Source organism: Berghia stephanieae, chromosome 2, assembly GCF_034508935.2.
Source record: "Berghia stephanieae isolate SIO BIC M18660-M18661 chromosome 2, UCSD_Bste_1.3, whole genome shotgun sequence".
In the NCBI taxonomy this organism is placed as follows: Eukaryota; Metazoa; Mollusca; class Gastropoda; order Nudibranchia; family Aeolidiidae; genus Berghia; species Berghia stephanieae.
In genome coordinates this window covers 25,933,948-25,949,568 of record NC_088361.1, presented here as the reverse complement: position 1 = coordinate 25,949,568, position 15,621 = coordinate 25,933,948, and the positions used below count along the sequence as shown (strand labels likewise).

Genomic DNA, 15,621 nt, shown 5'->3' with positions numbered 1-15,621 from the left:
GCTACGGATAGACTGAGCGAAGAGCCGATGTTTACAACATACTTTTGTCCTCAATATCAAAAATAATGGTCAGTCAACGTGGTTGCCGTAACAATAGCAGGAAAATTTAAGTTACCGGTACCATAACCCTAGCCAGATAAATGAAAAACAATGAGAAACATTTTTGGAGTAGTCCGGGGGAGTCCGGGGCAGTCTGGGGTAAAAAGTGTTTTTTTCCAGTCGTGAACCTGGAATTTTGTGGGTGCACTCTGTTCCTGTACTGAGAAAAAGAGTTTTATAGGTTCATCCGCTGAGGAAGCAATGTGAACGAGTAAGAATGTTGTGTGAAGTTTTAAGAAACGTGGGCCCACTCTGCCTCGGCCCTTGTCCTCATTAATGTGCCAAAACGGTGTGATCAGTGCTCACAAACTGGAAGGCGGGTTACCCGCTTGCAATCGTCGTCATGTATTGATGTTGATGGCCATAACTTTGATTAGCTTTGATCAAGGCAACATCAAATGACAGAAATTCAAACAGTGGATTTGCTTAATGAATGGTAGGGCAAATTGCGAACACTGACGTATTATTTACTTGACACCTACGTGCACATTTGCAGGTCTCATAGCCGTTAACATTGTTGTAAGGAACAATATTTTGCATCGGTTTGAGTTATATTACAACAGTGAGCCCATAACAATTTATTGGGTAATCAGACCTTCAAATCAGAACACGCCGCTTGATACCATTCACACATTCTCATGTTAATGCATTCACACCATCCAAGCATGAATTTGAGGAAAATACGATGATGACTCATTCATTTTAACTTCACAACGTGGTTGTTTACTCCAAATCTTGTGACGTCAAGAGGAAACCCCGCGTCCTTCACCGACATTCCAATGACGTCAGTTTCTTTATAAAACATCCCTATGATTATGGATTTCAGACTGTTTCAAAATGGCTTGAATGGTTAAAAAGAAATTAAGTACGAGATAGAAGGACTATGTAGCCTACATGAACGCATTTTGAATTAAAGGAAAGATAGCCTCATCTCCTAAAATAATAAACCGATGGTCGAACGAAAGCCATTTTGTTGACCTTTGGGTGGTATAGTAAATTGTTACTGCTGTTTGATTGGCTAACGGAGGAGAGCTATTTTTAACTCAAAAGCTCATTGGTCTCCTAATCTAAAAATGAGTATTTCTGTCAGGTCACGAGTTAGATCAAAACAAACCAACGTGAGATCCTGAAGTGATGAAGTAGTGTTGCCTGTACGAGGAAACATTTTTTTCTTAATTTTGATAGTTTGAAATTGGGAATAACACACATTTCATTACAAAAGGTAAGATTAGTTATTAACAGTGCTTAAGGTAAACTGTAAACTTAAAAAATGTGGATGATTTATTTGGATTTATGGATCTTAGATGTCTTTCTGTTTTGCCTGACTCAAGGCTATTAATAAATCTGGACCTGAGCCAGTTTGCCAATGCTCTTCGTTTTTAACATCGATTCAACGAAATATGAAACGAATAGATATTATTTATATTTTTATAAGTTATAATTCAAATGTTGATATTTGTATTAGTGAAATCTAGACTTATAATATCTTAGTATTGCTAATTAAATGTTTCATAAGCTAACCATTTTGGCATGACCTTGTTTACATTCATCGTCATGCTTTACCTTCGCGACCTTTCTATGATGGTAAACTTCCGAAAGTATGTCATCACAGTTTCGTTTCTAAACCATGTGAACACTCCCTTATCCTGTTTCGGGATTTCCAATTTTCATCTCAAATCCCAATTCTTTAACCTTAACCCTTCCCGCAGGAACTGTTCCTTCATTTCTTGATAAATGTTGAGTTGTTCTTTCTCAACGTTATTGTTTTAAAATTAATTAGATACTGTTATCGTTGTGATGTCAGTGACAGTTTGAATTTGTCTTTTTAGTAGATAGTACTAAGATAATATAACGAGTATATTCATGTGTTGGGTTGATGGACATCAAGACCAAGATGTCTAGCAGTAGCAGACAAACTTTGTTTTGATCGGGTCATTTTAGTTTATTGAATTCCCTCGGGGTAAACATTAAGATGGAAACCAATGCTAAGAATGTCAATAAGTTTAATGTACCAACTTTTTGGAGAAGTGGACCAAAATTACTTCATATTAACTCGGACCGTTATTACAAGTCTGTGCACACTTGTCCGCGGTATGTATTGAGTATTGTGTTTTTATTGATGATTCCCATTGCTGACCTCTATTTCTTTAAATAACATCTAGAATAATATGGTTGCTTGTTCTGGTGTTCATCATAAGTAAGATTATGTCAATAATAACAGATCCTTGGTCTGCTGGGTTGCTCTAGTGCTTTTATAAAATTTGTTTTTTTTTTCTGTTCACCAACTGTAAACACCTACTTAGTTTGTATAAACTCCATTTTATACCACCATTCTCATGACCATGGGATGATTCCATGTAAATGAAAATATTTTCAGAAAGCAATTTTTAAAGAGTTGTTTTAGTCAGCATTTAATAAAGTTGACCGCTTGTTTGTTTGTTATTTTTTGTGTTAAAGACTGGCTTTTATGGAAGTCATTATAATTTAATGGGTTTTTTTTCAAAAGTATATGTAAACTTAACAAAATCTTGGATAGGACTAGCATGAATGATAACAACAAATGACTTTTGATATTGTGTTGTGTTCCAACCGCATCAGCATTCTTCAAACACAAGTGCTGTACAGTACCATCACATTCACATTCTTGTATTTACACATTCTGTGGGTCGAAGCCTTTAAGACGGGTGTGGGTAGGACAAATCGTAGATTGTGGTTTCCAGGCAGGATTTACTTATGTTCAAATTTTAATTTTTACTTCAGATCAAGTGTATCGCAATCAGAAGATTTGTATACAGCGTCCAAGGGAAGTCAAAGAAAGCAAACCCATATTGTAAGTTCATCCATCGCAGTGACAAGGACATTTCCTCACCTCTTAAAAGTGGCTGCAAGTGAGGTAAAACATTTTTCAATTGACCATCTTCTCAAAGAATCGATTTGCTATCAGAAAGTGATCGAGAAAATTGTCTAACCACGCTTGTTTTCTAAATACAGAAAGACATTTTCGTGGATTTACAAGTTTCTTTATCATTACTATTGTTATTATCCATTATACTGTCACCCTTGTCGAATTGATAAATTCACATGGGCTGATAACCTTGGATTCTGCACTATGAAATAGGTCTCGGAACATCGCAAGGCACTTTCTTCCTGATCAATATAATACCTTATAACTGATATGTGAATTGCATGAAGTAAAAGCAATTAGTGTGCCATTATATTGAACATGGATTATTTTTATGAGGACAGACTACTTGGCCCTGAAGTTTTATTTTGAGTTCAGTGGATTGATGCGTGCTATATAAGTATATTATATTATATTAAACTCAGTCCTTTGTCTTGTTTAGTTGTCATTCGATATCTTTGTTTCCACTTGATTACTTGATATAACATATTTTTATGGAGTATTAAGATGTAGGATAATACCCTTAATTGCCATTTTGAAATCACAGCTGCTTTCCTGTTACATATCTAAAGATAATTTTGTTTTTGGTGAATTTCAGCACATCAACCCAAAAGACTCTAGAAAGAAAATGGATACCTGTGTACCCAGTCCGAATGTGATTAATGCACCTTTTTTACCAAGCCCTCATTCATACTCCATCTATGAGCAGGACAGACCAAACATGTATTATGGAAGTTCTAAAGTTGATTATAATTTGGATGTATGTGGTGCAGTGTTGGAGGACAGTAGTCTTTTAGACGACAATTATGAAGACGCAACTTTGGGAAATATTCTAACCCCCGAGATCTTAAACTCGATGGCAAGTTCATCGTCTGCCTCTGGTTTTCCACCAACAAACCTTTGGAATTCTAAAATGACCATGAATGAGTCTTCATCACTTGATCAAGGTGCTGAGCCTCCATTCATCCAACTGGGAATGGATTCTGAAATCTTCATTCCAGAATTATTAAACCTTGACTCCAATGACAGTAAATTTTCATTTCCTGATTTTGATTGTATGACGAGTAACCCACCATCGTCTTGCCAAACGCCCACTCCATCAGAACCAAAATCAGAATTTGTTGATCATTTGTCAGCAGATAGGGTTAATTTTGTCTCTCGTAACAAAGAAAACATGTCATCATCAGCAACCAATTTAGATATCATGGGACAAGACTTTGTCCAGAAGAAATTTCCAACAATGAAATCAAATTTTCCCCCACGTAAATCTGAACCCCCTGTTGGAATTGTTGCCCCTGTCAAAATTCCAGAAGTCAGTAAAACATTTATGGATCACCATCCTGTCAAGATGGAAGAGGAAGAACTGAAATCCAGCTTTAACACATCATGTGCCGCAGATTTTGCAGAAGCGTCACCGCAGACTGTGCCATCATTCAATGTCTCTAATGTGGAAACAGGTTATAACAATCCTATTAAGTCAGAGCCAATCTCTCCTGAAAATACAAGTCGGAGAGGGTGTTTGAAGAGGTCATCAACTGATGATAAATGGGAGGTTGTGAAACAATATATGTTGCCAGAGGAACCTGTACCCGCTGTCAAAAGCAAACGAAGAAGATGTGGTAAGTTGTTTTAGATTTTCAAGGTCCTTGCTTATAAACCTACTTTTGATTGAACTTTCTGCAACACGTTCGTACATCTTTGACTTCCTCTCTCTCTCTCTCTCTCTCTCTTTTTTTTTTTTTTTTCTTTTTTTCTCTAACTCCTCTCTCCTTCATTAAATTTTTTTTTTTGCGAAAATCATCATGATTGTCATTGTTCTTTTTTTTTTTTGTATATTATTTAAGGTTGCCGAATTCCCGTATATTTACGGCATTCGGTATGTTATAAACCATCATTATGTTTTCCAATCACTTGCTAAGCAGAAAAAGTATGTACAGAAAGTCTTTTTATTTGAGTTCAGTATTCAGAGTCAGAAAGGGGTCAGTCAGTATATTTGTGTAAAAGTTCGTTAAATGTTTGCCTCCTGAATTGGCAACCCTGGTTATTTGTTTATTATAATTATTATGAGTAGTGGTAGTAGTTGTTGTTGTTGTAGTGATAGGAGAAGTAGTAAAATTAGTAGTATATTTATTAGTAGTACCAGTAGTATTATTTTATCATTATTATTTTTGTTGTTGTTTTTCTTTTCTAGTTTGCTGACAGCAGCAAATAATATGGAAGTGTAAATACTTGAGAATGAATTAGGCCTATTAATTTAATTAAGCTGTGTTGTGTCCTCGCCATGACCGTATGACCGGCGCTCACTGTGTTATTTATTGGCGGTCGGCAACAGCTGGTCTCAAATTATCACCGTTATTCATGATGGAAATTATATTACGCCCACGCATGTTTCACTCACGTCACTTTATCAACTATTAATTTCCCACCATCGTCACTGCAATCGATATATTTTGCTTATGACCTTACTTAAAGATACAAAAACAGTATGATGCTGTATATTTGAGGCTCTCTGTATGTCGTCCTATTATGACACTAGGCATCTCTTTTCCTATTTCCTGCTAAAATAATTTTCAGTTAGATTTAGCCTACTTGCAAAATGAGTACAATTCGGCTTTAACTATTATTTAAGTAACGTAAATGCCCTTATTTTATTTTTTTTTTTCTTCGGAATTAGACCTTTCTTTTGGAGAGAGGGGGGGGGGGGGGGGGGGGGAGGGGAAAGAATATTTTTTTAAAAACAAGCCCCAAAACCAATGAAGGCAGGTAGATATTAATATTAAGTCGTTTATGAATTTATGAAAATATGAATTAAATTAGACATTATGAATCTAAGACATCACTGTCTTTCACTTTACGTATCACACGCATTGCTTCTGATTGCACGTAAATTACTTTCTCATATTATGTGACCCAACATTTCAAAACGTGAAGGGGGAAATTATCCAGAACGTTGATAAGACCATATTGTTTTATTTGGTCAGGAACGGTGGTTAATGATTATTTAGATAATGTAAATGATATTATATTAACTAGAAATCGTTTCCCTGTCTTCGTGTTATTTAAGTAACATTCTATAACCAATGCAAATTACCAATAAACTGAGCAGTTGTGTCACTATTAGGAATAGATAGATACAGCGGATTGTTTTCCTATCGCATAAGTACGTATGACAGAATTTCATCTCAATTCTTTCCGTAGTGAACTGAATGGATTTATTCAGTATTGAAGAAAAGTAAATCTGATTTTATTTTCAATGGAAAATTTTTATTCTGAAAACAAATGGATCCGGCAACACAAGTCCACAAAGACACTCCCCGCCCCCTCCCTGTTAAAAAAAATAAATAAAAATAATAAAATATATATATATATATATATATATATATATATATATATATATATATATATATATATATATATATATATATATATACAATGGAATGTTATTTGCATCCGTGACATTATAATGGTGTCATTGCATTGGCGGTGGCCCGTCGACTTTTGGCACTCCCTCGGGAGTTCCTCCCACTCGACATCTCTCATAGCCCTATTATTCGAGTCTTTTGCCTTCACTGATTTTTTATTCTTTCGTTCTCGTTCCCCTTTCCCCCCCTTCTCTCACTGCTCCCTTTATATTCCCGATCCCCTACGATTTGAAAACTCAATGGAAATGTTATCTTCCAGCGTAGGAGTGTTTTCGTTTTGTGAATTCATTCATACGACGAGAATATTCCGAGTGGCGTTTCGTTTTAAGCAATTGTTACTGTTACTTATGTTATATGTTATTTTCGGGTTTTCCCCCTGTTTTTCTAAGGTCTCGGGGGCTGCCAAGTGAATTGAATGATTTATTACTCAGTTATTACTTTTATTCTACTTTCTTTTATATTAGCTGTGTTGGTGCAGTTTGCCTCCCTTTCTGTTTTTGACTCTCATCACGGTACTGGGGCCAATCCTTTAGGCTATAGCGGTGATAGTGAAAATTGATAACAGCACCGTGTGTTGTATCTTGTTTAGTCAGTCAAGTGGAGTGAAATTTCTGTAACAATGTGTTTAAAATTATTATGACCGTGTATAATATATTTTTAAAATATATTATGTGATTTGACATTCCATTTCGATCCCAGCAATGGTGGATGTGTTTATTGAGCCTTTATTGAGTTTCTGTCGGGATGTTTCTTTTCTAAAAGGTGTGCTTTGAACTTGTTCTCTTGTTTTATTGTTGTGAATGAATAGTATAATACTGTTATTGTGTCTCTTTCTCCTCCTCATCATCATCATCATCTTCTTCTTCTACTATCATCACCACCGACAACAACAACAGCAGTAATGTTATATATTAGTTGATGGGACAATTCTTTTATTCAAATTAAATGTCAAAAGGGACTGATCGGCCAGTAACAAAAATTGGGTTTGTCAACATTTTGACACTGAAGACGCCTTTTTCCGACTATCATCATTTTCATTCAACTATATTGTCAAGATTTATTAGAATAAAAACGTCATTCATCCTATGTACTTAGATATGAATAATGAATGTGATGTATATCATTAATACAACACGAAAGGACTTTAGTCGCATCTCACATTTCCGGATCTTGTTTTCGTCACTGAAGACGTGTGACTGTGACGCAGGATATCATTATGGTTGTTATATCCGCTATTTTTGTCATGTGTTGTTTTCGCGATAACGGACGTTTATCAAGTGGTTGACCAGGGCGGTGGGATGTGAGATTTGATGAGTCTGTTTGGAGTGGGGGAAAATGTTATTCGCATTATCACTGTTAGAAATTGACTGCAATAATGAAAGAAAAATCGGTTTGAAAGTAAAGAGATGTTTATTCGTTGTCAATACTGTCCCTTTTTTCGTAGCCCACGCGAGATAGCTACATTATATGTGGGTGGAGGGAGGCGCTAAAACTAGAAGGGGTTTGAAAGGGGTTCTCTATTGTGTTTTCTCTATACAGATTTCAGATCTTCTCAATTTGGTTCTCGCTTTGCATGAGTCACCATCAAAAGATTGACGTCGGCATTTGAATCTGGCTTTGATCAGAGATAAACAGAGCGTTGTGTTGTTTTTTTCTTTTCTCTCGATTCGCTTTGCCCTTATATGGGTCTTCCCATATATGGTCAACGAGGTCAGGACACCCCTGACAGATGGCGCCTCTTGTAACGACGATTGGTGTAAACTGTAAACAAACGATATCCCATTGACGTGGGCAGATAGCCTATTTTTATGTCAATTATTTAGGTATCAAAGATATTATTGTTGTGATCACATTAAGGTTTACTGTTATGTATGAGAACGTAGTGAATCCCTGCCCTATATGCCTGCTATGTACTCTTTGTGAGAAATATGTAGTTGGTATTACCACGTCACTTGTTTTTCAAAACAATTTAGTAAATTTATAAAGAAATCTGAATATTTTATAATAAGTGTGTATTTTTACTTCAATTTTGTTTCAGACTCAGGTAGCTCAGGAATAACATCTGAGGATGGGGATGAGGATGACAATGACTACGCCTTTCATAATGACTATGAAAGCGATGATGACAATTCAGATCTTGGTAAGCAATGAATGATTAGGGGAATGACTATGAATCTTCCTTTAATGAATATGTAATATGATAGGTTTTCATATCATAGACATTATTATTTTCAATTCAAGGAAATGTTAGATGGGAACCAGTTTACGTGCATATAAGAACGGGAGGGGGGTTGGGGATGCTTTTAAATGGATTTGTCTTTTGTATATAGTTCTTTCCTCCTTTTAAAATGATCTTATTCACTAACGACTCGTTTATCTTAATGTTTCTGTAGGTGTAATAAATGTTTTATATCACGTTATCAAAATAGGAGACCAAGTCTTAGACTTGCTCTGCTTCCAGGCAAAATCCTTTTTATTGAGTTTTTTGTTTTTATGTTTGTTTTTGTTTTTAATTTTGAGTTGACATTGACTTTTGATGGATGTAATTTTTCATGTTTTCATCTAAATATTCCAATTTATTTTTATTTATTTTTTCGTCTAGATGCTGACCTTGCCCACATGAAACCAGGTAGTTGTGAATCTTTGATCGGAGCAGGAAAGAAGCAGAAACAGTATTTCTGGCAATATAATGTGCAGGCTAAAGGCCCAAAAGGAACACGCTTGAAACTGGCAGTTGAAACTCCTGCTGATCCTCATGTTCTCAATGGCTTTGAAGATCCAGTCTTCGATGAAGGCAATACAACTGTCGCTGGTATCCGACATGGTGGAAAGGCCAGAAAAGGAGATGGAAATGAAGTGACCCCTAACCCTCACAAATTGTTCAAAATTGGACATCAACTGCTGAGGTTGAATAAGAAAATAAATGCTTGTCAGTTGGGTTCAGATGTACCACTTGCCCAGAGGAACGAGTCAAGGAAGGAGAAGAATAAATTGGCATCCAGGGCATGCAGATTGAAAAAGAAGGCACAGCATGAAGCAAACAAAATCAAACTTCATGGCTTGGAAATGGAGCATGGTAATGATTTTTTTTCTATGACTTGCTTTGGGGTTTGTTTTTTTCTTATCGAAGAAGTCATGATAGTTTTTACTAAGTCATGGTTAAATGTCTTAGTTTTCCAAATCCGTTTCAGTACAGATTACTGAAACTAAAATTGTGACATAGAAAATGAATAGGTCATTTTTTCATTTAAAATATATGACGTATTATATAGGAGTCAATAGCTTCCTTAACCAATTACGGCTGTTAGCAGTAGAAGGATTTGGGCATGAGTTCTCCTTTGTAGTTATATTTGTTTTTGTTTTTTTTGTAATTGAACACAGTCTTAATTCAAGTTTCTATGTTCGTTTTGTTTTCATTTTTTTTCTTGGGTTTTTTATTATTTTTTGGGGGGGTTGGAGGAGAGGTTTGTTGATTTCTTTTATTTTCTTGTTCTTGTATCTGTGTTAATTATTATTATATTTTTTTGCTATTTCAATTTTCACAGGTCAGATCAACAATGTTCTCCGTCTTCTTTGGCCAGAACTTCGAGAGAGAGCGAAACGTATTCAAAATGAGCACCAAATTGATGAGAAACCAGACCCTGAAAACAATCTGTTCAATAAACTCACTGGATACATCAGCTCTAACCTTAGTATGTATCAGTTTTATGTTATGTCTCACTATTGATTTTGCGGGGTGTAAGGGAGGGATGTCATTTACAAAGGGTTTTTTTTTTTTTTCTGCGTTATTTTGATAAACACTGGAAGCCAATTATTGTTTCAATTTTATGAGTAGAAACGAAATTGACTGTTGAATGCTGATGCCATAGTTAACTTGGTATTCTATACTGATTCCTATCTGATATCAGTCTGTTTTTACTTGTAACCATAGAACCATAGTTTTGTCCTGGTTTCTGTTGTGTATTAGTGTCTTTCTACCCTTTGGTTGGGGTTTTAGTCAATTCCAGTTATTCAGAGTACTTTCCAACATATGTTTCAAACCCATCTACCCTAATGCTATTGGTTGACTGAGTGGAATTAGGATTAAAAAGAAGCCAATGTCTTTATGATTGGACTGTTTCTGTATTCGATTTATGTGCTTTGTCAATTAGGCTATTTGGACCTTGTTTAAAGTGTGAATCACATCGACAATAATTCTAGTTTTGTATCGAGTAGAAATCGTTTTATGTCAGTACACTTGTGTTCATTTTAACATTTTATTTTGCATTGTTATTATACACTGACCGTGAGTCTAAGGAACTCTGATTATATTTTTGTGTTTTATTTTCTTCTCTACAGAAACTATGGTCGCTGGCAACACCACAGATTATGTCAACAATGTCATCATGACGGTGGAAAAAGGAGATTTATCAGGAGGACTGAAAGTCAGAAGGAAAACGTGAATGGATGAAGAGTAGCGTCTTCACCTGTCAAAGTCTGATCCACACAGACAATACTGCAGCGTTGGATCACAGTCTTCTCGGAGAGTGGCATACCCCAGCTTGACTATGCTTTCACGACTGTGGGGTGTGATGCAAGTTCATGATATGATCGAATTGTTTCCTGCTGGCGAGGCTTTGGCAAATCATAACTATGATGTTCATTTCCAACTACTTACATCACTGCCTGAACCATTTTGAAATATCAACTTTTGTGCTGATATGACCTTAAAGCATCAAGAGCACCGTAATACTGAAAATAATTTTTTTTTAGATTTAAAAAAAAAATTGAGTTAAAGAAACCTTTTTTATGGGATGTACTTTGCTCAATGAATGTTCATATTCTCATACAGTTGAACTCATGTAGGAGGTGCCACCTATTTTTTTCATGATAAACTGGTTTAGGCTTAAATCGTATAAGATCATTGACAGCTTACAAGAGGTGGTTCCCATGAGTCATACTATTTGATAAGGTAATGGATATGTCATCTTGTAACTAGCTAATTCTCAGTTTGTGTTGGTGGCACAGATACGTGTACATATAGAAAATATAGGTCTTTTAAAGTAATTTTTTTTTATCAAATGGTTCAAAGCTAAGCACATCCAATTCACATTAAATTAAAGCATCCCTCACTTCAGCGGTCATCCGCCATGCCCGTTCCATTCCGAGGCAAAGAATCATGCAATTACAAGCCCATTCAACAAAGATGAAACCTTGTCCTGTCTTTATTTCTAAAAATGTTTTGATTCATGTATCTTGTGTTGTAGAATTTAGGATGTAAATTTGTCTGCTCTCAAAGATATGTTAATAGTTGACTGACAAGAAAACATATCTCTCATAATCATTCTCAGTTTGCTTTACTTATCTGAATGTGATGTCATGATTTCTTCAAGTTTTGTGGAAGTTCGGTGTAAATTTTGAGTTACCATAATATCCAACTCCAACTACTGTATTTCATATGAAGAAAGAAAGTCTATCTTTTTAAAATGAAGTTTTACAAATCCATTAGGCCTTTTGCCTGGCAATAGTGACTTTAGATATGTACATTGGTGTAAGACGAATTCAATTTTAGAATTTAAATATTTTTGTTTTATATTTAAACGAGATGTATAGACTGTGAACAGTTTTTTTTGGGGGTTTTTTTTTGTCTTTTATAAACCAGGAGTTAGATTTCCTTCTGTTTTGTCAAATGGTATGTCTAATGCTTTTCTTTCATATTCCTGTAATGTAATTAATTCTCGCCATAGCAATGCACTCCTGTGCTGTTATTATTTTATGATTATGTTATAGATAGCTCTGATTTTGTTAAAATTTCTTTGTGATGTTGATGATATGTTTCGTGTGATGCACTAGCCACACCATTATTGACACAAAATTTGTCTTTTTTTTTTCTCACATTGATGAAAATTGTGATTTGTTGTTTTTAGGGGCGAGTTTTGTTTTTGTTGTTTTTATTGGGGGGGGGGGGGGGGGGGGATGTTGACTGATAATTGGTTTGTTTTTCTGATTCCTTTTTCGTTTTGTTTTGTTTTTTTCTTGTGTGTATATCCCATTGAATGACTTCAGCTTTTATTTGTTATTAACTAGTCATAATGTTTTTTATCGCAACATAATACTTGTATTTAAAAAGGACGTTTTATTGCCTGTTCATAAAATATTGTGATGGTTGTTTCTTATTTTCTTTTAACTGAATTTGAGCCAATTCTTTTATACAAATGGTTATTCAGGCAGATCAGCCGACTAACTTGTTCAATTCCATGTTTTGTTGTTGTTGGTGTGTTTTTTTTTTCTGTATCCCTATCCGCCCTAATGTGTGGGTAACAGAGTTTGAAAACAGATATTGTGGATAGGTTGATGCCATATTCTTAGAGCAGTGAGCAGATATTTTAAAGAACTGGCCTTTTAATTATGGTTAAAATAAGAAAAAACAAATTCATTCACAACCGTTTATTGTGTTCTGGTTGCAAAATGACAAAATTACAGAAATGATTTTTGTATGCATAATAATATATCATTGACACCTGTGAATTTTTGATCCTGTCTGTTACCCCACAAAGTTATATAGGGAGAAGGTGCACTTGACATCCCTTTGAACTACATATAATTTTGTGTACTTATCCGTCCAAATGAAATTAATGCAATTTTTGGATTTATATTATCTTCAGATAAAGTTTGCTGCAATGTGTTTTCCTTGAAAAAATACAATTAAAGCTTTATAAGCCTTATGATTGAAATGGTCCCACATCTGAGTTATGACAGAATTATTTAGTGACAAACTCAATGATTTTTGGCTGTTTTGATAAGTCTATCACTATCATTGTCTTTATAACAAAATCAAGACTTAATCTTAGCCATCTTATAAAACTCACCATTTGAGCATGTCTTTAGATTAAAACGGTCGTTTTTCAATTGAATTTGTGCTCCTTCATTCAGTTGTATTTGACATTGTTCGAACTGCATCATATGAGTTATAGTTGGATTATTTTTATTTTTTTATGAGGCCCTTTGCCACTCTAGCAGTGAGTGGATGGCTATGTTTACTCATAGATCTAATAGTAAGTACTCAATTGACTAGCATCCCATCCAAGGGTGTTGTTGGTTTGTCTGTATTGTTTCATCCTGCCCTGGGCCAAATGGTTTTCAAAGGCTGCATCGTCTGCTACATATTGGAGCCAGCAACATGTTGAGCATGGTCAGTGGTTTGATGGATGAGAGTTAATTACAACATTCTGACCCTGGCGTTTTGTCCATGTGTAAGATACTCTATACATACTCCTCCAATCGACTCGGATGTGAATGGGTAACTGGAGATGATGACAGTTATTGTGAATTCCCGAAGCATGGTTTATAAATATTCATATTTTAATCTATGGCTGAACACATTCTCATTGAACCTATTATTTGTCTTTTTCTATGGGAGAAAAAGTTGACTTGTTTACAGTAATAGTTATAATATTGATCTGTTTACAGTAATAGTTATAATATTGATCACAAGTAATTCCATCTTTGCATTTCTTGATTATTTGCATTTATTTCAACATATTAATATGATGTTTTAAACCCTTTTATGTTTTTATCTTCCATTGTTGACTTGATAACTGTTGACTCATTAATAAAAACAGTAAAACATACAGATGTTGACTTGTTTTCATTTCTTGTTTGTCGTCAACATAATGTATAGTGACTAAGATTTCTTTGACCTCTACATTTTCCCCAATACAATCATTATCAATCGTGGATCTGTAGCAGCTTTATATTGTAGGGGAAGGGATGGTCCTTCCTTGTCTCTTAGTGAGCTTTCCAATTGGTCCCAGACTTGATACACGGACGGTTTGCTTACTCTATTCTCTTCTAGAGCTTTTCCATTTTTAAAATTATTATTATTACTCTCCTTACTGAAAGATCTACAACCTACCTTTATCATGGAGTTCACATAACCTGAACTAAAACAAAAAGACATGTCTGTAGCTTGTTCGGAAGAAACGAAAGATAAACAAGAGATGTTAATTAGGTCACATCGTGGCACTTGATCAATTAAAAATTCTCATAAAGTGAAAGTAATCATTCAAGGTGTGTTATGAGTGCTGAGTCCAATTGTTGGACCTTAATTAATTGCTGGTTTGTGCACTTTTATTTAAACATCTATCTTCAATATATGCCTGCCATTATCGTCGACCTTCTAGATTCCATACACTGTTCTGATACGAAAGAGGTGACTTTTTTTAAAATGATGTTTCAAGACAATGTGTGTTACATGTCCACAAACTGGAAGGCTAACTTTCTCTATTATACTGATAGTGGCTTTGATTTTCATACAATCGATAGGAAGTCATGAACATAGTATATATATATATATATATATATATATATATATATATATATATATATATATATATATATATATATATATATATATATATATATCTTCCTCAAACACAAGACCTGTTTTTCAAGGAGTGTTTCCTGTGTTTATCTATGTAACCCAATTAATTATGTTTTTCCCACCTATTTTTTTCAAGGCCCGCCTGCCTGGCAGCTTTGTGTTTAAAATATTAGCATATATTATGTGTGATATAATCGTCAGGCATGAATGAGTAAGAAAGGACTTATTACTCATTTCCCCCCTTAGCCTGACTGCCATGGTGATGCATGCAACGCCCACTCACTGCCAGTCATATCGTACCTATTGCCCCTGAATATTGGGGTCAACATCAACTTAACTTCTTGGCTTTCGGGAGCGGGTGAATTATCATATATTATTATTGTTTTCACTCTTAAATTTTTTGGTTATGGTTATCAAAGATTGCTTGAATGTGTGTAAGTGTGTGTGTGTGAACGTGCGCATAGCAAGTGGGGAGGGGCTTTATTGTTATCTTATCTACCAATTAATTCTCTTGTTGTCGCCAATCGGGCTTGAAGCTGTTCCACTTATTTCATGATTTCACGATTGCCAATAAATAATAAAACTAAAAAGGCTGTTTTTCGGTTTATAAAATAGTGTGGGCGTATTATCAGGGTATTTTTGTTTGTAGGTGCCTAAAATGTAGCCATTGTTCGATGTGGCATTTTAGAATAAAATCGATTGCGCTCCTGTTTTTAAGGGTAGGTGCGAGGCCTTCTGTAGCTGTTATTAACATCCGTGTTCTGATTTTTTAACAAGAAGTGAGAAACAACTTCTTGTTTATGTTTTTACAGCAGCAGTGGAAACCGAATCCCAGG

At 35.0% G+C, this 15,621-nt stretch overlaps 1 protein-coding gene across 1 annotated transcript; it reads left to right on the top strand.

The window, feature by feature from the left end:
• Positions 1 to 951: 951 nt before the first annotated feature.
• On the top strand, positions 952 to 14,035 carry LOC144964575 (uncharacterized). Its single transcript, XM_078899009.1, has 7 exons — positions 952 to 1,321; positions 2,860 to 2,992; positions 3,600 to 4,620; positions 8,462 to 8,563; positions 9,026 to 9,499; positions 9,969 to 10,115; positions 10,762 to 14,035. The coding sequence occupies exons 3-7, from the start codon at positions 3,630 to 3,632 to the stop codon at positions 10,863 to 10,865; spliced, it is 1,818 nt and encodes a 605-aa protein (XP_078755135.1). The 5' UTR covers positions 952 to 1,321; positions 2,860 to 2,992; positions 3,600 to 3,629; the 3' UTR covers positions 10,866 to 14,035.
• Positions 14,036 to 15,621: the final 1,586 nt, after the last annotated feature.

Excerpts from the sequence above, each read along its gene's own strand:
- LOC144964575 (XM_078899009.1), top strand. The coding sequence starts at position 3,630 with ATGGATACCTGTGTACCCAGTCCGAATGTGATTAATGCACCTTTTTTA. Across the intron at positions 9,500-9,968 it reads TGGCTTGGAAATGGAGCATG|GTCAGATCAACAATGTTCTC; the intron begins GTAATGATTTTT and ends CAATTTTCACAG. Across the intron at positions 10,116-10,761 it reads ATACATCAGCTCTAACCTTA|AAACTATGGTCGCTGGCAAC; the intron begins GTATGTATCAGT and ends TCTTCTCTACAG.